This window comes from Haemorhous mexicanus, chromosome 1 (genome assembly GCF_027477595.1).
Source record: "Haemorhous mexicanus isolate bHaeMex1 chromosome 1, bHaeMex1.pri, whole genome shotgun sequence".
NCBI lineage: Eukaryota > Metazoa > Chordata > Aves > Passeriformes > Fringillidae > Haemorhous > Haemorhous mexicanus.
Genome location: NC_082341.1, coordinates 141,765,887 through 141,788,636, shown reverse-complemented (window position 1 = coordinate 141,788,636; position 22,750 = coordinate 141,765,887). Strand labels below are relative to the sequence as shown.

General features: G+C 36.1%; 1 protein-coding gene across 3 annotated transcripts in view; it reads left to right on the top strand.

Annotated features, from left to right (window-relative positions):
* CSMD3 (CUB and Sushi multiple domains 3) overlaps positions 1-22,750 on the top strand; it is a 583,179-nt gene that overhangs the window by 543,600 nt on the left and 16,829 nt on the right. For all 3 annotated transcript variants that reach the window (XM_059857957.1, XM_059857877.1, XM_059857801.1), the window contains 5 exons: positions 1,307-1,483; positions 4,766-4,945; positions 8,620-8,793; positions 13,675-13,848; positions 14,110-14,183. In XM_059857957.1, the coding sequence (XP_059713940.1) occupies positions 1,307-1,483; positions 4,766-4,945; positions 8,620-8,793; positions 13,675-13,848; positions 14,110-14,183 (779 nt within the window). The remainder of the gene's footprint in view (positions 1-1,306; positions 1,484-4,765; positions 4,946-8,619; positions 8,794-13,674; positions 13,849-14,109; positions 14,184-22,750) is intronic.

Sequence of the window (22,750 nt, the reverse complement as noted above, 5' to 3'; positions counted from 1 at the left end):
TAACAACCATATAACACTTGAATTTCAGACAAAAAGCCCAGTTTTAGGAGAATGTCACTGTCAGGATTTCTTTAGATTTATTCATCCATGTATAAAGGGTTGACTTAAAATTTCATTTAATAATACTGTTGACATTTTTTTTTTTTCAATATAAAACAAAATGCTGAAACAAGTTTACTTGTAACATAAAATTCTGTAAATTTCAAGGTAGACAAATTATCATAAAAGAAAGCTACAAGAGGATATTTCTGAAGAATCCTTTATTTCCTAAATTACCTTGCTTTGGAATAGGAAATAATTCCCAACAGATTCTTTTGCAAAACAAAGCATCTTGAAAAGAAGAAAATAATTTGAGAACCCGTACTCCTATTTTCTACTTTATCGTTGTTGACTGTGTTATCTGTATGAACGAGTAATTTAATTTTAAAAACTTGCTTCATAAACTGGTTTTGTAATATCGTTTGTGCTTAATGATTGTCAAATTTGTACTACATTAAAAATATAGTATATATATATGTGTGTGTGTGTGTGTGTGTGTATGTATATATATACTTATTTATTTATTTATTTATTTATTTATTTATTTATACTGGTATCGAAAGGGGTATGCTTTGCCCAACTGTACCATCTTCTATTTTCCTTTGACCTTACTTATTATAGAAATAAATCAGCTCTTATACATTTTAAGATAGTTTTGATGATATTTCTTTTTTGAAATGATAAATATAGTTCACAGATAAATGTGGGTGTTGTTAGTGCATGCACAGGTATATTGTTCTAGTTTAGGTCATATAGATTAGATGTATATATATGTAATCATATAAGAAGGACACATTCAAATTCCCAAGCTGAACATTAAAGAACTGGGATACATCAGGATTCCACCTGCCTCTGATGTTGACTCCATTCAGTGCTTTGAATAAGGAAGAATATTTCGTTGATGCTAGAAACACGATTCAAAATAAATCTTCAAATATAATTGTCGATCCTATTTTTTTTTTATCATTGGAAGGGGTTTTTATTTGTAGCTAAACTATCTTCTCACTAATGCAGATTATAAAGCAAAATTTGTAAGTTTGTTTCTCTACAAACCAAAGAGGAAAAAATAGTAATTCATGCACACAGTTTTTTACGGTACAATGTGCCTTATCAGTAGGTGGTGAAACTTACATTTTTAAGGACAAGAGAATGGATGGATTTCTACCAAGTAACACTGCTGGAAGAAGGACTGTTCCTGCTCCAATTTTTCCTGTTTCAGAAATCACCTTTGCTACATTTTGAAAATATTCCACATTTTCCTTTATAGCTGTGCAGTGTGGTAATCCAGGAACAACTGCTAATGGGAAAGTACTTCGTATTGATGGGACTACATTCTCTAATTCAGTAATTTATTCATGCATGGAAGGATACATACTTTCTGGATCATCTGTAAGACAGTGCACTGCCAATGGAACATGGTCTGGATCCTTGCCAAACTGCACAAGTAAGACACATTTCTAATGACTAACCTTTGTTTTTCCTCTCCTCTGAAACTAATAAAAATAGTAAAATATAGAAGTCTCATGCCAATAAATGTTTAGCTTTTTCTTGCACTACTTCTTACATAATTTTATATGCTAAATACTTTTGTTTATGCAAATGTGAAGAATATAGTTTTTAAAGGCAGAGTGTAGTAAAATGTGTAGACTGCTGTTTCAGTTTAAGGGAGTTGTGTGGTTACATGATCCACCTACTTTAATTCTTTACTAGTATGTATGTTCAATCTTGTTTACATTTTGTGGTATGACATATCCAGACATTTTTTATTTTAATTGCGTTACTTCGTCTTGAAAACCTAGCAGTAGGTTTCTTCTGTTCTTCCAGAGAGTACAAAATAAATACCTTGTAATGAACACTTGAGGATTCTTTTCATAGTGACTCCAAGGTCAAAACCTCTGTCCCATTTTGACATATCATCTTCTGTTTGGCCTCTTCATTAACCTTAAAACTCCTTTGGCTACCCAACTAGCAGAAGCTATTACAGCATCTCTAACATTCATAATGAGCATTTTGCAACACTTTATTTTCAGGCCCATCTGTTCCTTCTTTATTACATGTCCTAGTTCATCTTTTAGTAGCAATTATGAAAATTTTACATTTATATGATGCATGAGACTGACTATCATTTTCAAGAAACATATCCTCATCAGAGGTATAGCAAACTGTTTTTTAAATTTTGAACACACTTAGAGCAACCCAAATAGAAGCCAAAAGCTAGATCATAAAACTTCTTGTGTTTTTAAATCCATCTTTAATGAATTTTTGCAGTCATAAAAATTGAGAGCCCAGTATTTTTGTTTATTCATTATTTTAAAAATTGGACTGTGAACCAGATTAATTGTACCAAAGATAAAGGTGGTTTGTGATATCAACTGCATCTACATTTTTTCTTGTATTTTAGAATAGCATTTTACTGAAATACATGCCAAAACAGTCTTCTCAAGATACATTACTCAGGCAGAAACATGTGATTTTAACTTGAAATTTGTTGACAGAGGAGGTATCATAGTAAAACAAAGAGAGGGAGATTCAGGATATAACACTTTTGTTTAGTCAAGGTGTTATCAAAATTTAGGGGGTTTAGAGCTGACACTGTAAGAAGAGAATAGTGTAGATAATTTTATGCTCATTTACAGGCTGGGAGCCCTGTACCATCAAACAAGACTGACACGTATGCAACCTCAGTCCTAGACCATAGCAAGCTATTGTAGGATTTTCTTAGAAAGAAACATCACTACCATTTCTGCAGCCAAACAGAAACATCACTCTCATGAGAGCTTCTTGTTGTACTGCTCAATAAAAAGCAAGGCCGTGCAGTCAGCAAGGTGCAGTCACTGAGTGCCTGCAGCAGGTTTGTTGCTGGGAGCTGGCTGAGGCTGTGCCCAGGCAGGAGATCTGCGAGGCACAGCAGACAGAAGGCTAGGTGGCCTCTGAAGGCCACCCTCGCTGTGCAGCACAGGCCTGGGGCTCCTCAGCTCCACCCTATTGGGATTCATTGGCTCTCAACAGGAAATGCTCTTCTGGTCAGCATCACTGCAACAATTTAGGAGATTTTTGCCTAAAATAGTGACTTGAGTGAAGGTGGTCCAACTGAAATGAAAAAAGATTAGAGGAAAAAAGGATAAAGGCATTAGCTTTATATTTTAATTCAGTCAAAACAATAGTATATCTGTGCAAATTTTAAGGATTATTTTAGCAAAATTTGCACATTAAGGATATTAAATGTAATATTTCAAATAAAGAAAGTTTCAGTGTATTTGAAAGTACGTGTGTAAATAAGCGAAACAGTTCTGTCTTTCCCAGTTCTATGTTATTTGAAAAGTGACCAAGAAAAATTGATGGGTTTTTAGTTTTTAAAAAATTGGAAATTACTGTTACTAGGTAAGCTAAAATAGGCTGATCTCCAGTTTTCTTTATCAGTATATTAGCTACTTGTTTTCTTAATCAGTACATTAGCTCCCTTTGCAGTAATTCAGATAACCCTGTGGTATGTTTTCTAGTCTCTTCTATATACATACAGTCTTTGCAAGGGACTTTTTAAGGTTTGATATATGCTGTGTAGTTAGTACCTGATCATTGAGACCATGGTAAACAATAGAGAAGGTATGTTTTTTTTATCTTGGATTCTCAGGTCCTGAGCTATTAGGTCAACGGAGCTACACCACAAATATGTAGTCATGCATTTTTGTGATTTTAGAGATCCAGATCCAGACAGGGGGACATTCACATAAGCCGTGCTTTGGCATTGAGTTACAAGTGGCCAGGACTTGTACTCTGCTCAGGAAACTGCTTCTCACATTTTCCCAGAACAAATAGCAACACTGTAGGGTGATTTTCAAATTTTCTATAAAATAAACCATAAAACACATGGAATGCTGTATTTTTTCTAAACTAGATTGTTTTCCCTTGTCACTTTTTTTAGCACTTCCACTACTGTTCTCTCTCCAAAAACTGTTTAAGAAATTGATAGATCCAGTTGACCAGATCTGAGGGAAACTTATCAGTTTTAGCAGTATTCTCAGATTACAATGTTATAAAACTTTTTATTAACTCCTTATGAGTATTTTATTTCATTAGGAAATTAAATTTTCTCCTGACACTAGAAGTCGTAAATGGTTTTACAACCACTCCCACACATTAAAGTACTATAGACCTAGTTTTTATGTAAGCCATAGTCATTGTTTGGGGGTGACCTGAATATTCTCACCTGTTTATGTACATGAACACTATGTGAGCATTTATAAATTGGGAGGCTTTTGCAGGCATATATTTAAAATTTTCCAGATTTTGTTTCCTTTCAGAATACCATAGAAAAAAAATTAAGTAATGAGCATCTACTTTTTTAATAATGAAACTGAATCAGTAGGAAAATTTTAGCATATCCAAGGGTGGTAGTGGCATATGTATTATTTTTTGCCTTTTTCCTTTTTTTTTTTTTATTTGTAATCTTGAAATTTTGTCAATACAAATTGTACAGTCCTTTACTACTACTGTTGAACCAAAGTATTTATGTTCTCCAAATATAACTGTTACATAGCTCCACATATGTTTGACAGCTAATTAGGATGGCATATCTTTATCTTCTCTTGGTGGAGATAAAATTTATGTTACTTTTTTCTCCTTTTTTTCCCCTATCAATGCCTAGTTTTGTCATGGTTTTTTCCCCTCACATATAGATAAATCTCACTTAAATTTTAAAATATCTTCCTCATATATTTACTTACAGTTATCAGTTGTGGAGATCCAGGAGTCCCAGCCAATGGCATGAGATATGGTGATGATTATGTTGTTGGACAAAATGTTACTTATATGTGCCAGCCTGGTTATACAATGGAAGCAAATAGTTCCTTAATTCGCACTTGTACTAGCAATGGCACGTGGAGTGGAGCAATCCCAACATGCAAAGGTACAACATTTATTTTCCTTGTCAGCTGTTTCTTCTATGACATTTACCTACACTGTTTATTGTAAATGGTTAATTTATTGTGTATTTCCACAGAAATCAAAACTTACTTTTAGTATGAATACACTGAATTGATTTATTTGGCTGCGGAAATGCGGACTTCATCTTTTACTTCTTATCCCTTTTATATTTCTACAAGCACAATATATTGAACATTTTTTTATAGTTCTGCAGTATACTTTAGTACTTTGCTGGATGGTTCAGATTTGTTAATTGCAGTTAGCATGTCCTAAGTGACTGTATATATGTGTGTCTGCTTTTACAAACAGAACACTCAAACATTTAAAAGACACCTCTGGGAAAGATCTAAATATATACAGACTGAACGCTGTCAAAGACAAATTCATCTGAATGACTCTGTCTATAATACTAAGATTTTTAACCTGATCCCTCCTTTATTAGATGGGTACCTTTAAGCATCACCTCGCTACAAAAAGACTCAATTGTTCTTACAAATTTCCCAATAAAGATTTTTCTGTTTCATGTTATTTTCTCTACTGTGGAAGTTGAAAGGATTAATCTCAAGATATTCCTTCATCTTCTTCAAATTGCATATCTGATTTTTATGTGTTTGGGGGTTTTGTTGTTGTTGGGTTGTAGTTGGGCTTGGGGTTTTTAATGTTAAAATTTATTCCTGTTAAAATTTTAACAGCAAAAAATCTGAACAAAATATCTGAAACTAGAAGACAAACTTATCTATGGCATCAAAAATATTTTCTCTGAGAAACTCACTTTCTCAACGTTAAAACGTTCTCTCTAGAGTGATTTTTGTCCCTGATGCTACATCTGTAGAAAAGCAGCATTACTATTTGGTGTATTCTTTCTGGGTTCACACTAAGTATGTCTGATCTCTATTCTTTCAAAACTTAGTTACCTACCTTTGTACTTTTTCTTATCAATCTTCCTTCTGTTTCATTTTAAGGAAGCAAAGTAACACACCTGCTAAGCAGTGCTCATTTTCCTCCCATGAATTCATTTGTCAAACTAGATGAAATGAATTTCAAAGCTCCACCATATTTGTGATTAATTTTCTTGCTGAACACAGTTTTCCCAGTTTCTTACCAAGTCCAGTTTAATTCTAATTCACCTTTGACAATACCAATTTTTAAGTTATTTTCCTGACCCATTCTTAAAGATGTCAAACACTGAAATCCTCTTGACATTTTACTGTTTTTTTCCTATTTGCATTGTGCTCATTGATAGCCTCAGTTTCAATTAAAAAATTATTTTAAGAACTGACGATTGGACATAGTGGTCATATTGACCAAGAGTCTGTCTGTCTCCAGGAGTGGCTGAAAGTCAACAGCTAGAAGATCATAAGACAGAGCAAGTATTTTTTATAAAGTCTCTCAGCCTCAAATTATTATGGTCTACAGAACACCTAACTGGGACCAGAAGATCTAACTCTGATTTGACTCAAGCAGAATCATACAACGGAAAAATTTTACTGTCAATTTTAACTTTGAGGTTTTGAGTCTTTCTGGTTTTGGATCATATATATTTAAGGCTTGTATAAATGCTAATTATTAATCCTATGAAGAATCTCTAGTGTTCACAGAATTTCATTCTACTTTACATTAGTTTGTGTAACTGGGCAAGTTAATATTGTAATTAAAATAATATATAATATGCAGTAATGTTAAATGTATAACAATTACTTTTTACTGTCAGAATTAAGTGCCAGGGTCCTTTGGTACTATTTAGTTAAAATAATTGGAAAATGAACTGGGCAGAAAACACATGCATAATTGTCACTGCGCCATTGAAAGAGAAGATATAAATACTGCTCTGCTATGCCAAGTTGGAAAAGGATGCATTTTCATCTGCAACTAAATATTCAAATATTCTAACATTGTCTTTTTTGCAGGCTTGCATTTGTACACTTGTAGCTCTTAAACTGAGAATGTCATGGTACATAATTTTGTCTAAGTCTCTGACCAAAATAGAGAAACATTCTGGCTTGTTGCTAGGTATTGTTTTATTTTCCTTTTCTCACCCTAAAATTCTGATGTTACATCTATTTTCTTCTACTTCTTCTCTTCTTTCCGAAGTATTCACCAATATTTCCTCCCTTATTAGTCAGCTCAGAATTTAGAATATACAGACCCTTTTAAAAGGACTATTCATGAAGCTCTTGGAGAATAAAGACAGAATTCTGTTGCTTAGAGCACTTATTTTAAATTCCATTTTTAAAAACATCACAGAAATGTGGCAAAAGCTATCATGTCCTTTTCTGGAACAAAACTAGGGTCCCAAAATCTAGATTTGATTTACTGGCTGGCAAAGGGTTATTTGATACTAGTATTCTCAAACAGCCATGAATGCTGCTGTAAAGTATTTTTATGGTCTACATAACTGAGATTCTCTCACTGAAGAGAATAATAAGCATGTAGAAATGGTACCTAGTGAACCCTCTGCAGGTTGCGTTCAAATACATATTACTCATCACCTACTACCTCTGAATTCTTTTAAGCCTCCAAGATGACAGCTGTTCAAAACATTAGGTTAAAGATTAGTGGTGCAGCATTTAGCTTCCTCCATTGTTGTGACCTGTGTGTTCTCTGCTCGAATTTTAATCACCACATCTTCTCATTTATCCCAACTGGCTTTGCCAGATTAAATTGGTTTAGATTTTTTTGCTTTCTTTCTCTTTTGCTAGCACAGTTTGCCCTTTTGTCTACCTCATTCATTCTATCAACTTGGTCTAAATTTCATCCTTTCCCATTCTGGTTCAGGTTTTCTTTCATTTAATCTCCTTAATACTTTTTCCCTTAAGCTTTCAATTAGCAATTGTCTGTTACTATCCAGTGAAAAACACTTTTATCTTCATCACAACAGTTGTATGTCTTTATTTCTACTGCCTTCCTGTACTGTTTTTCAGTCCTCTGGCCTACAACCAAATAGAAGATGTTTCTATTTTTTCCTAGGAAGCCTGGCAATTACAAAATATACTGAAATACTTCTTGTTGGCCTTCTTAGAGGTAGAAATACTAACAGTTTCAAGCAAGTGCAAATTCTTGCATTTTCTCCCTATTACTAGCAACTAGATGCTTTTTGGTGATGAGCTACTCACAAAGCAAATAGTAAACAAACTGTGCTATTTAGAAACAGGCTTTCAAGTAATATTTTGGAACAGCTATCCTGGAATTTCATCCCTACATGTTAAATCTAGCAAATGCCTAAACTGGTCAACAGGAAGAAAATATTTTATTATTGCCACACTAATAAAACATGGTTGTACTCTATGTTGTCTTAACAGAGAAAAAAAAAAAAAGTAGTAGATTACCAGACATATCTTAAATGTCGTACACGTCATAGTTTCCATACTGATTTTCAGGTAGTCTTCCTATTTGGTTTGATGCATTATCCTGGTTTATTTAAGACACTTCATCAATCATCTACTACCTCCTAAATAAAGAAAACCAGACCTACTAACTTCAGGAAATGTGGCAAGAATACAGTGAGAAAGATAGCATGTCCTGACAATACAGATAGCATGTCCTGACTGTATTGTCCTCTAAAAAAAGGTGAAATTAGCCCATATGGTTCTTCTAGTAATTGTGTACGCCAGGGATATTTACAGCAGCTGGCCCTAATTATTTTGACTATTATTGCAGCTGTTACCTGCCCAACTCCTCCGCAGATCTCTAATGGAAGGCTGGAAGGAACAAACTTGGACTGGGGATTTAGCATTAGCTATGTCTGCTCTGCAGGATATGAACTCTCTTTTCCTGCTGTTTTGACTTGTGTTGGGAATGGAACATGGAGTGGTGAAGTACCTCAGTGCTTACGTATGTATTCACATCATAGTCTGTATTTTGCTGTATTATGGTTTTTCCTCTCTGAATTTTCACTTTTCTTTCCCTCCCTCCCTCCATCCCTCCCTCCCTCAGTGGCTCAATGAATTTCAAACCTCGGATAATTACAATCCTTCTAAAAATTTCTAAAATTTTCCAAAATTTTAATGTTACTAATAGATTGAGAAGGTCATGGAAATATCTGTAAATAATATCTATGTGAGCATATATGAGTCTTTAGACACAGAAGAAAATAAAAAAAATTTTATAGACTGTGTACAACATAATCCAAGGCAATTCAAAATTAAAAGGTTCTGTCTTGTTTTCAGATCCAACTACATATGTGATAAGGTAACTTTCATTATACTCCCTTTTATTTCCTCATATTCATCCTAAACTTCCTGTGATGTCACAGAGAAATTTTTCTGGCTGTAATGTTGACCAGGTCCTGGGTGATTCTGTGACAATTATCTGTTTTTCAACCTGCAGTAAATGAACTGATATATTTTATACAATAAATTTTAATTATCTGAAAGTTATAAATAACATTGATGGATTGTCGTATTGCTAAAAATTTCATTACAGTATCCAATCCCATTCATTAAAAGTGATTGTGATTTTTCTGAGAGATATTCAATGGATTGCACTGAAGAAGGAGGTTTTGTAGTTATTTGCAGAATAATTATACCACTCTGTAATGGTCTTCAAAAAGGAGTCTAACTGGAAGAGGATCTTATCTTATTCATGGCTTTACAGTCTCTGAAATTTAATTTGAACTTGCCAAGTAGCTGTGTTTGCCAGGTAGCTTGCTAAATGTTGCAAAATGCACTTCTCTCTTCTTTTGCTATTTTTTTTTTCATTTTCATCTCTTCCTGTCAAAAATTTTCTCTATTTTGGCTATATCCCAGTACTATGAAAGCATATATAGACCATCTTTTCTTTTCATTTTTTTCAATTATATTCTCATATCATCAATTTCTGACTGCTGCTGAAACTCTGTGTGCCAGAGGTGGAGCATGATGAAAAGCATTTTTTCTGAAAGAAAAAGAGCAAGACCACTATTTGTTGCTTTAATTCTCTATGTAGAGCTCTTCTTGAGTCCACCATACTATATCAGAGAATATAAGAGACTATGAAAAAGTATTTTCATTATTTGTTCTCGATTGAAAAATTGTGTCCTTCATTCATTTTTGGATACCACAAGCTATTTATGATTTTTAAAGTTGGAATACTCAATACTGCAGTATACTCTGAAAAGTGGGCTCTACCTTTAAACTTTTAAAAAGGTATATTTAGCACGGAATGCAGCTTCCTGGGAAGTAAAGACTATTTAATGCAGATTACATTAACTGAATGTTGTTGATGTGCAATGGTTATCCATTGGCCTGCAAGAGAAAACAACTGGCAGCCAGTGCTTGTCAAAGAGCTTAAGCAAGTTGCCATCTGGCAGAAATGAAAGGGGAGCTGATGAAAGTCATTCTCAATAAGCAGTTTCTGACATCAGAAATTTATTTCCTAACTTGGTTCCATAGAGCCTGTAGCTGAAGATGTGCAAGGTACAGTTATGACATAGAATAATTATTCAGAAGGGAATATGACTGTGTCCTTGGTTGAGTATTTATAGTCTATGACCCAGTAAATTTGTTTGCTTATTTACTCATGCATTAATTTCAGTATTGCTGGTTTTATAAATTTGGCAGTAGATGGCAAAAATGTAGACCTATGCCAAAAAATTCCTAACTGCAGATATAACTTCAAATCATAGAATTGTCGCACAATATAATGAATTGGAAGAGATCATTAAAGTCCAGCTGCTGGCCCACCACAGAACAACCCAAAGAGTTGTACCCATGCACCTGAGAGCACTGTTCAAAGATTTCTCAAAACCTGTCAGGCTTGGTGCTGTGAACACTTCCCTGAGCCTGTTTCAGTGTCCAACCACGCTCTGGGGGAAAAAATTTTTCTTATATACAACCTAAACCTCCCTGACCTTCATATCATCCCTTGGGTCTTGTCACTGGTTACCACACAGAAGAGATCAATGCCTGTCATCTTGTTTTGTCTTGTGAAGAAGCTGAAGATCTCAATGAGGTCTTGCCATAGTCTCTTCTCTTCTAGGCTGAGCAAATCAAGTGACCTCAGATACTCCTCATGTGGCTTCCTCTCAAGGCCCTTCACTGCCTTTGCCGCCCTCTTTTGCATACTCTCTAATAGTTTTACATCCTTGCATTGTGTCACCCAACACTTCACACAACATTCAAGGTGAGGCTGCCCCAGTGCAGAGCAGAATGGGACAGTCCCCTCCCTTGCCCAGCTGGTGATGCTGTGCCTGATGCCTCTGGAACATGGCTGGCCCTCCTGGCTGCCAGGGCACTGCTGGCTCATATTCAACTGGCCACCAAGCCGGACCTCCAGGTCTCTTTCTGCAGTGCTGCTCTCCAGCAGTGTTTTCCTATTCTGGATGTACATCCAGGGTTGTCCCATCTCTGTGAGTAAGGTCTGGTTGGCATATTGAGTCCTCTGATTCCCTCAGAGGTGTTCACCTAAGAAAACCACCATTCTTTTTATTTGAGGTGGTCATGATGCAGGGGGTAGGTTATTTTGCCCTCCAATTCCAGAAGGCCCTTAATTTGCATCTTAAGTTGTCAGTCCATTTAGTTCCTGGGCCTCATACTCATTGTATTAGGGCACCTAGGAAGATGAGGCAGGCTGGGAAGGATTTGCCTGTCACTGCAAGTAGTTACCTACTTCCATTTCCCCTCCTCTTTTAGATCCCCTCCTTCTGCCTGGTGGTGAGAGGGTAGGGGATCCTTTGTTCCTTATGTCATGGCTGGCTGGTATATTCATCTCAGGGAGGACAGAATATGATACTACAAGTCAGTCTCCTTGTCTGGTGCTCCTCAGCCCGAATGCCTTCTCAAGAAGCTCGGTCACCAGGCTGAGCATCTCCTCTACCTGGGCACATCTCGGATAGGTGTGCTCACTGCTACCATCAGACGTTGACAAGAAGTGTGCTGTTAATCAGTTAAATTTCTTGTAAGAATGAAACGAGCCTCACAGTCTCAGTGCTCTCAGAGCCCTTAGGAAAATATTTCCATTGAGAGTGGAAACACACATAAAACTTACAGTTCACTGCAACTTTAATTTGTTCTGTAGTCACCTGTTCTAGTATCAGAGGGAAACTGCTGTGTTTTACCATGATGCCTGGTTTCCATCCTTACTGATATAAGAGGAAGATATTCAGTAGATATTCAATGACTAGGTCAGCTTGACTGTCAACTAAGTGGTAGGGTTTCCTTAGTTTTAGCAGAAAAGAATAAATTTACCAAACCCTCATTTCTGAATGTGAGAATTGGTTTTCCCTTCAGAGTTGTTGTTACTTTGTTGGTGCAAAGAACTGTTAGGAGACAATTTCAAGTCCCTATGTTAAAAATTTGTGTTTCATGTATTCTCAAATTATGACACAGAATTTTCTAGTGAAAACATAACAACCATGATCTGTCATTCACCAATGAAGTATACTGTGTGTACTTGTGTCCCCAATCCATAGATCTTTTCAGGATTTGGCCCATAATTCTGCACACAGTCCCCTGTCACCTAAGTGATGAAGTTGCATGTATTTCTGGTATGTTACAGATTTAGCCCTTTTTCTTCACCATTGTGGGTGGGCATGGATTTCCCATACAGTCAGTGTCTGAAGAAAGAAGCAGAGAGCAGGAACATTTCATGTGAGCAGGTCCTTTGGAAAGCTTAAAACATGGGTGACAAAAATAGATACATTACAAATGTGTTTTGAAGATTGTTGTTTGAGAGATGTAATTTAAATTATTTTTGTAGATGAGAAAGACGGAGTGCAAAATTCCACTGTCTGTACAGCATATCTATTTAGCAACATTATTGAACATGTACAGGTTAGGGGGCTATATTATTACTATTGTTATTATTACACCATTTTCTGTCTGATATGAAATTAGACTAAAAAATACTGGAATTCATGGTGTGTCAAAGAATAATATAGTCTGATGACATAGGGTTTGCCATAGCTGATTTAATTTCCTGGGTCAGTTACTCAAAATCCAGCTTCTGACATTATTCAATACTTCATACTGCAGAAGAAGGCCAGTAAATTTGCTAACAGTGCATTCACTCAATTATGCCATTCTATAGACATAAGCAATCCTTAGGTGATAGGAAAAGGGTAAATAGCCATTTAAGAACAGATTTTTATGAGTGAAATTTATCCTAATAACAGTTTATTAGTATCTGACTTTTAGATTGCTACAGAAGTTTCTTTATTATGGGGTGATTTTGGTGTTACATTATTGTTAACTGTTCTAACTTTCAAGTATTGTATTTCCATACATACCAAATCTTGCCTTTCAGTGAAGGATGAGGCAGCAGCAGGACTTTATGACTCCTAAAATCATCTGCTAAATCCTTTAATCATGCAAAAATGTTGAGCATTGGGTAGGTGTCAAGAAAGCAGGAGAGGAGGGAAGACTGACATGAAAGTTGATACACTCTGATTGCTCAGTAAAGATTTTCAGACTGGTTTGGGGCATGGAGGAAATGTGACTATTCGGACTTTAATAAAGTAAGTTGTCAAATTGATATGTTAGGTATGAGGTACTGATCAAGCACATTATAAAGTCATTTTGAACAACTATCAGAACTAGTACAATCTAGCAGACTAAATATTGTATGTCTAGTCTCTCTGAATTCCTGTTAAATGTTTCCACATTTGACCTGTGTAAAATAAAATAAATACAAAATTTGGAGTAATTTCTTCTCTTAGTTCAGCTAAGTGTTTTTGGTTTGTTTGTTTTTTTTTTTTAATAAATGACACATTCAGTTTCTATCATTGTTATTTCACAGCGAAGTTTTGTGGTGACCCTGGAGTACCTGCTCAAGGGAAAAGAGAAGGCAAAAGCTTCATCTATCAGTCAGAAGTCTCTTTCAGCTGCAACCCTCCTTTTATTTTGGTTGGCTCCAACACCAGGATTTGCCAAGCAGATGGAACATGGAGTGGTTCTTCTCCTCGATGCATAGGTATGATTTTGCCCATGAATTGAAATTTCTTTTAATGGTTATTATACCTCTTCTTGCTAAGTCAATCTAGGATTTTTCCATTATTTTGAATTATCTTGGTGTTATTCTATATTCTCTAAGAATCAAATCACTTTATTTTTGTCTTTGTGATTGGCTTTATGATTGCATGTTACTGAGCAAGCTTAATTTTGACATAGAATCATGTATTTAATTAAAGTACTGTAATTTGTTTTGTCTTTAATATATTGCAAATTTTTTTAGAACCTACTCGTACAGCATGTGAAAATCCAGGAGTCCCAAGGCATGGGTCGCAAAATAACACATTTGGCTATCAGGTAGAGTATACTTTTTTTTATTAACTTGCATATATATTTAAATTTTTTATACTACCTCAAAGTCTACAAATATCTCATTAGAGGGTCAGAGACTGCTTCTGTAAGAGTTGTTTGCTGCTGTGTTGCTCTGTTTCCTTATTTCTAGCTGTTGGATTACACTAACCCTGTGTCCCTATCAGCAATGCACTACATGAAAAATTTGTGATCAAGTTCCACTTGATTTCACCTTGAAGACTCTCAGTATCTCCCAGCAATATATAAGTGCTTCCTACAATTTATTAAATAGGCTTCTTTCTCCTCAAAAGTGTGTATACTGTGTGTCAAACTGCTAGTATGGACACACTCTAAAAAACAGGCTCTTTTTTCCTGAAAGAAAATCTGTTTGGAATCACAAATGAATTAGAGTCCCAGACCTGTTAGGAGAACTTCTAGTCCACTCCCCCTTCTCAAAATAGGGTCAGCTAGAACAGGTTTATGAGGGCTGTCTCCAGGTGGTTTTGAATATTTGCAGGGATGGAGACTCAGCATTGCCTCTGAGCATCCTGTGCCAAACTTATCATCCATACAGTGAAAATGAACATTTTTTTCTTTTAGTTTTAAAGAGAATTTCATATGTTTCAATTTATACCTATTTCTTCTTGTTGTGTCTCTGGGCATCATTGAAGAAAATCTGCTTCTGTAGCTTGTCCTGCCCCCAGGGTTGTTTTTTTTTTTTTTTTTCAGGCTGGATAACCCCAGGTCTTTCAGCTACTCCTTGTATTTCAGATGCTACAGTCCCTTAAACAATTTTGCAGCCCATCACTGGACCTAATATAGTATTGTCCTTATCTCTCTTGCACTGGTGAGCCTAGCCCTGGACCCAGCACTCACTTCTGACTCACTGGGGCCAGCAGAGGAGAAGAAGCACCTTCCTTGACCTGTTTTCACTGTTCTGCCTGTTGCCTTCCTGGAGACTGCCACATTTTATACAAGATTGTGTTTTGGCAAATGGTGCTTACATATGTTTCTGTTGGAAAAAGAATTGAGAAACTGAAAATTATTTTGAACTGCTGATTTTCTGATTCACACAAAACACTTACGTCAGGGAGATGTTTTCATGAGTGAGTGGCTTAGAGATGCAAAAATGTACCTTACAATTTCCTAGGAATCTTGTGAACAAAGACACAGCCTAATCTATCCTGTGACATCTGTGTTTGATGTCAGGGCTGAAAGCTCCAGGCACATGAAGAGGTATGAACAGAAGAATACCTAGCAGCTCCATAGCTGTATGAGTTCCCTGTCTAGTAGGAGGAGAATAAAAAACTGCAGTTTGCTGGAAATGCAAGAAAGGGCTGGGTGAAATTTGAACAAATTTACAAAATTAAATTAGTTTTTAAAGGCAAGTCGTAGCTAAAGAATTTTAAAATTTTCACGGCCAAAAATTTCTTTGGTTTATCCTTTTGGTGGCTTTTATGCAGTACTACTGTGTCTTGGTTTTTAGCAATATTTGGGTCACGATCATATGCAAGTGATAATAAAATTGGCTAAGTTTTCTCTAGGAACTGAAAGTGCTGCTTTGTGCCAAGATAGGATACGAAGGGACAGACCTTAGTCTAACTTTGTTTGGTTAAAATACAATATTATCCTAGAGAACAACTCTTTATTCAACTATGTATCAAAGAAATACTTATTTATTATCACAGTTCCACATATTAATGAGATTTCATTGAAGAAGGTAAGTCAGTGTCTCATTTGTGCTGTAGTTGTTGTGAGTAAAATATCACTCACAGCTAGCATGGAACTGTAAAAATATCAAGCAAAATGTCAATTAACAAATCATTTGTAAAATAAGTATAAATGCTGGCAGAGTTTACAACACTGTAATTCTAAAAAAAAAATTAAAAATTGTAACCAGTTATAAGGTTAGTGCCCAGGTATATGTGCTATAGTCTCCTTACCCAGCCAGCAACTTCATGTTCACACTGTGAATTTGATTTTATGTTGTAACTAAATGTGCAACTTCTGGTTACTCTAAGTATGATTGCTTAGTTAATGCATAACTGGGAAGAAGTAGCAGTCATACAGATGAAGCTGAGATGAATCTTGATTGGGTGGAAAAAATTGTGAAAATTACTGGTTCTAGACAAGTTATTGTGTGTAGATCCCAGAAAGAAATTTTGCATTATCATAATGTTATTGCATAACATTATGACTCCTTTAAAGCCACAAAAATATTGTTAATTAATGTATATTATGCTATAATTAGCTTCCTGTGTGAATGGGATAGTTTTTGCTTCAATCCACAGCAGGAAGGTAAAGAATAATTATATTCTGTTTCAAAATACAGATGTGCAGCTTTTTTTTGTTTGTTTTATTTGGGTTTTGTTTTAACTCTCTTAAATACTTTATATTTAAACTAATATTAGTAGGATAACTTAATTGACTTAATTTTCAAGGTTTAAATTTATTTCTCTGTCTCATAAAAAATACCAAGCTGTAGTCTTACACTTAGAATTCAAGTCTTCATATGTGAAATGCTGTTTTTAAGTACTTTTCATCAAATGGCATTACTTATTCTTTTATCTGACAAAAATCACTCCCTGGCACTTGCTATTCACAACACTGATGCCAAGTTATGAGCTTCCACAGCACCATTGCTTTGTTCCTGTTTTTTTCCCCTACTCTTGATTATCTGTTTTCGTATCTCATTGATTGGACAGGAAGTTCAGGCAAACACAAGATAATTCTTGGCTTGACTGAAAGGTGTGTCTAAACCTGACCTCCTGGAACCTGCACTAACAAAAGCACCAGTATCACCACGTCACATTGGAATGATGTTTCAACTATTAAAAAAGAGCTTCGTAGAAAATGAGGCAACAGAATTTTTCAGGGACTTTATTGCTCAGTATTGAATTCTTCAGGCAGAAGCAGTTTCTTATGTGTTCAAATAACATCAATATACCAGTTTAGTTCTACTTGGTTATCTGGCATGACATGGAAATGAGTAGCATCATCTGCTTTAATTTTATGACTATGTATGTCTAGGATGTTTACCTTTCAACTGAGCGATTTTTATTTGACAGATCTACCTTAGCAGTGTGTTACAATGTAGACAAAATAACTTTAGAACTTAGTGAATACTGACTTCATCTGTAATCTAGAAAATAAATCACTCCTTGGAAGAAAACTGTGGAGTTTGAAATACTTCAGCTATATTGCTAGAAACAGAAAAGTGCTTATAGCACTTTCACCATAAGCTATTGTAACACAAGGTACTACTCAATTGAAGAAACAGTTTAGAACTGCTTAGCTCAGTCAGTCATATATATAAGATTTACTACTTCTCATACTTTTCCAACATGTTTTTTAGAAACTCAGCTATCTTCCCTTATATTGAGGCCTAAACTGAGCCGAAGAGAAGTCTTAATTTAAAAAGGAAAATGGACACAATGCAGTAGTGATAGCCCTCTGCTAGCTCTTGGGTTCTTTTTTATGAAATTTTATATGAAACTTGATCTGCAGATGTTGAGCAGTCTTACAAATAATCTCCTTCTGTGAATGTAATGCTTATAAAAACTTCAGTGTTGATTAAATTGTAAGATGGAGTTCCAAGAGAAGTGCTCTACTACTACAATATAGCTCTCTCCATTAGCACAGTTGGCAACACCACTGCATCAATGAAAATGTAATTTAAGCCATATCAGACACCATGTATTTTCCTGCTTCTCATTGTCCTGAGGTCTCTGGTGTCAATGTGTTAGTGTCACAACCTGGAGTGCTTCACTGGCATGAATATGATTTTGCCTTTTTTTTTTTTTTTTTTTTTTTTTTAGTTTCTGTCATTCATGTTTCCCCTCAGGTTATTTGTAATGTTTCTAACCCTTTTACACCACACTACTGCTCATTATTCTACACATACATTTCAATCTATAGTAAAATGTACTCTAAGGTACATTTCGCCTGTTATATAGTTGTTCTTTTTTTACCTCTGAAATCTGATCCTGTCTAGGCCTGTATCTTTTTAAAGGTGAGTTGTTCACAGCAACAGGATCTCCAGTGCTAAGACTGTGTTGCAGCTTTTATCATAGTCACACTGTAGTCTTCCTCAGGGCATCCTGCTGTCTGTATTTCTCAAGGGATTTGCTGTTGTTCCAGCAGCAGGCCTGTATTTCTCTCTACTGCATTGCATTAGTAGGAAATAGCTCATTCTGCACATACTAGATTCTTTTTTTTTTTCTGCTATGGATATAGTCTGTGGTTGTACCATGCAAAGAGAAAGACCTGGTCATAGCTACCTGATCACAGGAAATTTAAGTTTTACAGCTAAAGCAAGTGTAGCAACAAAACAAAACCGAAACAAACACAAAACTCCAGGCAGCTCAAGACTCTCTCAAACAAAGGAAGCATGTCAAGCTTCTGCCCAGCAGTCTTGCAAACTCAAAACTTGTTATAAGGGCAGTAATATATTAGTGGGTTACCAAACTACAGATATAGTTAAGACTCAATGAGGTGTGTTTTCATTCACTTAAAACGTTATGCTAAAAGTTACTGAAGATAAACAACTGGCATTCCCTTAGCTTCTCAGTTCTTCAGCACAAATTACTGGGGATAAAGAAATTTATTAGAGTATCTTCATGTTCTTTGGTGAACTGAAATCTAAGAAAAAACTTGTCTGTAGAGTAACTCATGAGAGTAAGAAGTATTTTCCAATCTTACAAAAATATAAGAAATAAGAAGGATAATAACTTAATATTTTGATAATTGTTATACAATATTTTCATATTATTTGGTGAAAAAAATACCTAGAGTATTTCATAAATGGATGGATGTTGATGTTTATTCATCTTCTTCTCAGATTCTCCTGTTAGAGAATAACAAATATACACTCTTTGGGATTTAGCAAAAAAAAAAAGAAAAAAAGAAAGTTAATATGTTAATTTTGGGAATATCCAAGCTATAACTGACACTATAGAAAAGGCAGCTATAGAACAGACATCAACCACTGTATTTTTTTTATTGGATGCAAACACCATTGCCCAGAGTACTAATGCTTCTACTTGAGCTATAGAATAAAACTTAGAACAAACCTGAACATCTCAGGACTAGGAATTTTTTCAGCATAGAAATACTGTGTTGTAGCGCCATCTGGTGCCTCTGATGCAAGAATATTGCAAAGTAGACAACGAAACTTTTTAGAATTTCTTCTATTTGTTTAATAATTACTATACATATCCTATATAATTAATATATTTTATTACATATTAATTTTTATATAATCATTTATTTTTAATTCTCAGCAGTATGCAACACTTAAACATCCTCCCTTGGGCAGCTGCTGCATTTTTGATGCAGCTTTGGTGCTTACATATATAAAAGTTGTGTTTCTTGTGAAACCATAAAATCATGACATGGTTTGGGTTGAAAGGGATCTTCAATATAATCTAGTTTCACCCCCAATGCCATGGATAGGGACACCTTCCAGTAGACCAGGTTGCTTAAAGCCCCATTCAACCTGGCTTTGAACACAGCCAGGTATGAGGCAACAACAGTTTCTCTGGGCAACTTGTCCTAGTCTCTCACCACCCTCACAACAAAGAACGTCCTCCCAGTATCTAGTCTAAACCTACTACTCTCTTCTGAATCTGTTCTCTCTTGTCCTATCACTACATATATCTGTAAACAATCCCTCTCCAGGTTTCCTGTAGGCTCCCTTCAGTTACTGGAAGGCCACAATAAAGTCAGAATAAAGCCTTCTTTTTTCCAAGCTTAACAAACACAGTTGTCTCAGCCTTTCCTCACAGGAGAATCCATCAGAACATTTCGGTGGCCCTCCTGTGGATTTCCTCCAACAAGTCCATGGTTTTCTTGTGCTGAGACACTCAAAGTAGGACACAGAACTCTGGGTGAGGTCTCACCAGAACAGGGTAAAGGAACAGAATCACTTTCCCCACCTGCTGCCCTATGTTGCTTTTGGTGCCTTCCTGGATATAAATGGCTTTTTGGGCTGCAAGTATGCAGCGGTCAAGTGAGAGAAGCGTCCTGGCTAGCTGTCCAGCAACCGCTAGCAGCACGGGGGGCACTCGTCCCAATAGGCAGGCTTGGGGACAGCGCCTAAGGACACTGCCCAGCGTTATAGCTGCAAACGATGCATTGTGCAGGATGAGACTGGTTAGAAGCTGCGGCCAACAGAAATGATGAGAGCGCTCATTAGCTGTGGCAAGTTTGGGTTTATCGTAGGGCCGAGGAAAGGAGACAACCAAAAGTAGCGAAGGACGGGATTACACCAGGTTATACAGGGAAGGGAGTCCAAGGGAGGAGTCAGGGCTTGGACAAATGGGGTTGCAGGGGGGAGTGGGATGCAAAGAACAGACATTTGGAAAACACCAATGAAAACAATTTGGAGGAGGGGCCCCGGCTCCTGAACCAATCACTCTGAGCCCTAGGCGGAAGCTTCTAGAGAAAAAGGTGGTGGCAGGGAGTGACTGGCAGGGCACAGGGGAGGGGTTTGGAAAGAGATACATTATTCTCGGAGATGGTCACCATAGCAACTAGGGTGGAGTTAGGGTAATAGACTATAACAGGGAGGGGAGGAAGACCCCAGGCCGAGCCAATACAAAACAAGGGGGGGTACAGAACAGTCCAGCTTAACAAACGTGCCACAACACAAGTGCGCATTGTGGTCTCATGTCCAGCCTCTCATCCACTAGCACCTCCAAATCCTTCTCAGCAGGGCTGCTCTCAATCTGCTCATATCCCAGTTCACCCCTGCTATAAGGTGTAGTGCAGCGCCTTGAACTTTATCTTACTAAACCTCAGGATGGTCTCATGGGCTACTTCTCAAGCTTGGCCAGGTCCATCTGGATGGATTTCATCCTTCATATTTGTCACACACACCACTCAGCTTGGTGTCATTTGTGAATTTGCTGACAGTGCTCAATCCTTTCACCAGTGTTGTTAAGGAAGATATTAAATAACACTAGTTCCAATACTAAACCCAGTGATGTCTACTGGGATTCTGAAACATTGACCTCTACCTTCTGGATGTGACTGTCCCATCACATTCTTATCCATCTAACAGTCCACTGATCTAATCAATCTTTGTCCAGTTTAGAGAGAATGATGTTTTGGGGGATTCTTGAGAAAGGCTTTACTGAAGTCCAGAAAAATGCTATCTGTAGTGCTTCCCTTGTCCACTGATGTAGTCATATGAACACCTCTTTCTTAAGGCTAGTACTTTTTTAAAGTAATATATTGATGGTAATTGTTTTAACTAAGGTCTTTACTACGAAATAATAATAAAAAAAAGGCTTATATAGCTATTGGTGCAATTTCTAAAACTTGTAGTACTTTACTACTTTGTGCTTAATCATGCAAATGATTTAGTGTATTTCCTTCAAAATCTTTTACGAGTAATTACATAGTCCAGTGAACACAGAAAAGAGCAAAATAAAGGGAGATGAATTTTAAATAGCATCCCGTGTTGATGAGCTACTATCTGTAGTTCATGGGTTATTATTAAATTTCCTTCCGAAGAGAAACTTAAGCTGAAATGGAATAGTAGTATAAAGTTTCAAATGAATACTTGTAGCAGTGAAATGCTGTTTCCCAGTACTAAACTATCAAGAAATAATACACATTTTACCTTTGAGCACCAGTCTGAATCAAGTGTTACGCATTTAAGCAAAATAATTAAAAAATCATACCCAAACCAGAGCTATAAATGTGCTGTCACAGATAGTTTAATGTTTCCAACTTCTTGTTTAAACATGAGTTGATAAATATATTAATGCAGGTCACTGCAGAACAGTAGATATTATCTATGCACCTTAATATTTGAGTTAAGCACTCACACTGTGTAATACAATACTGTCTGAATTATGTACTTCTAATCTAATTTCCTCGCTTTTGATGGAAACTAAGAATTATTTGCATTTTCATCAATTTCACCATGACTGGACATGCTGAACAAGTTATTCTATTTTATATTTGTGCAGAAACTAAGAATTCTATTTTCCTTTTTTATACAACACATACCCATAATAAGGATAATAATTAAAAGCTAATCTCAGATGAATTGCTTTTGTAAATTTTAATGTACTTGTGTTCCAGCTTCTATTATCAAAATGGTTGAAGAGCTGTTATTCTTTACCTCCTCTCATCAAAAACCAAAATTAAAATATCATAGGAACATTTTGAAGCATGAGACAGTGTTGTTGACCAGCCCCTTCAGTGTTGTTGACCAGCCCCTCTATTCTAATCAAATATTTCTTATTATAACATGTGAATATATCCAGCATTCCCCAAAGAGGGATCTAGTTCAGCAAAAGTCCACTATAATCTAATACCTGTTTCAGTTCTGTGACTTGCCTTGTTTGTGGAAATTTTGCCCAACTGCCTCTCTTTTGGCCCAGAGTGGAAAAAGCACCATCAGCTTTGTTTCCAAACTCACAGTTCATCAACTGTTCCAGGCCCAAAGCAACACACTAGAGAGACCACAGAAGATGAGGATTCGATTTTCTTCCATGGTGGATCTAATTTTGGGGGGAGAGTAATCCTACTGAGAATGAAGCAGCTTTTTGTTTCATATC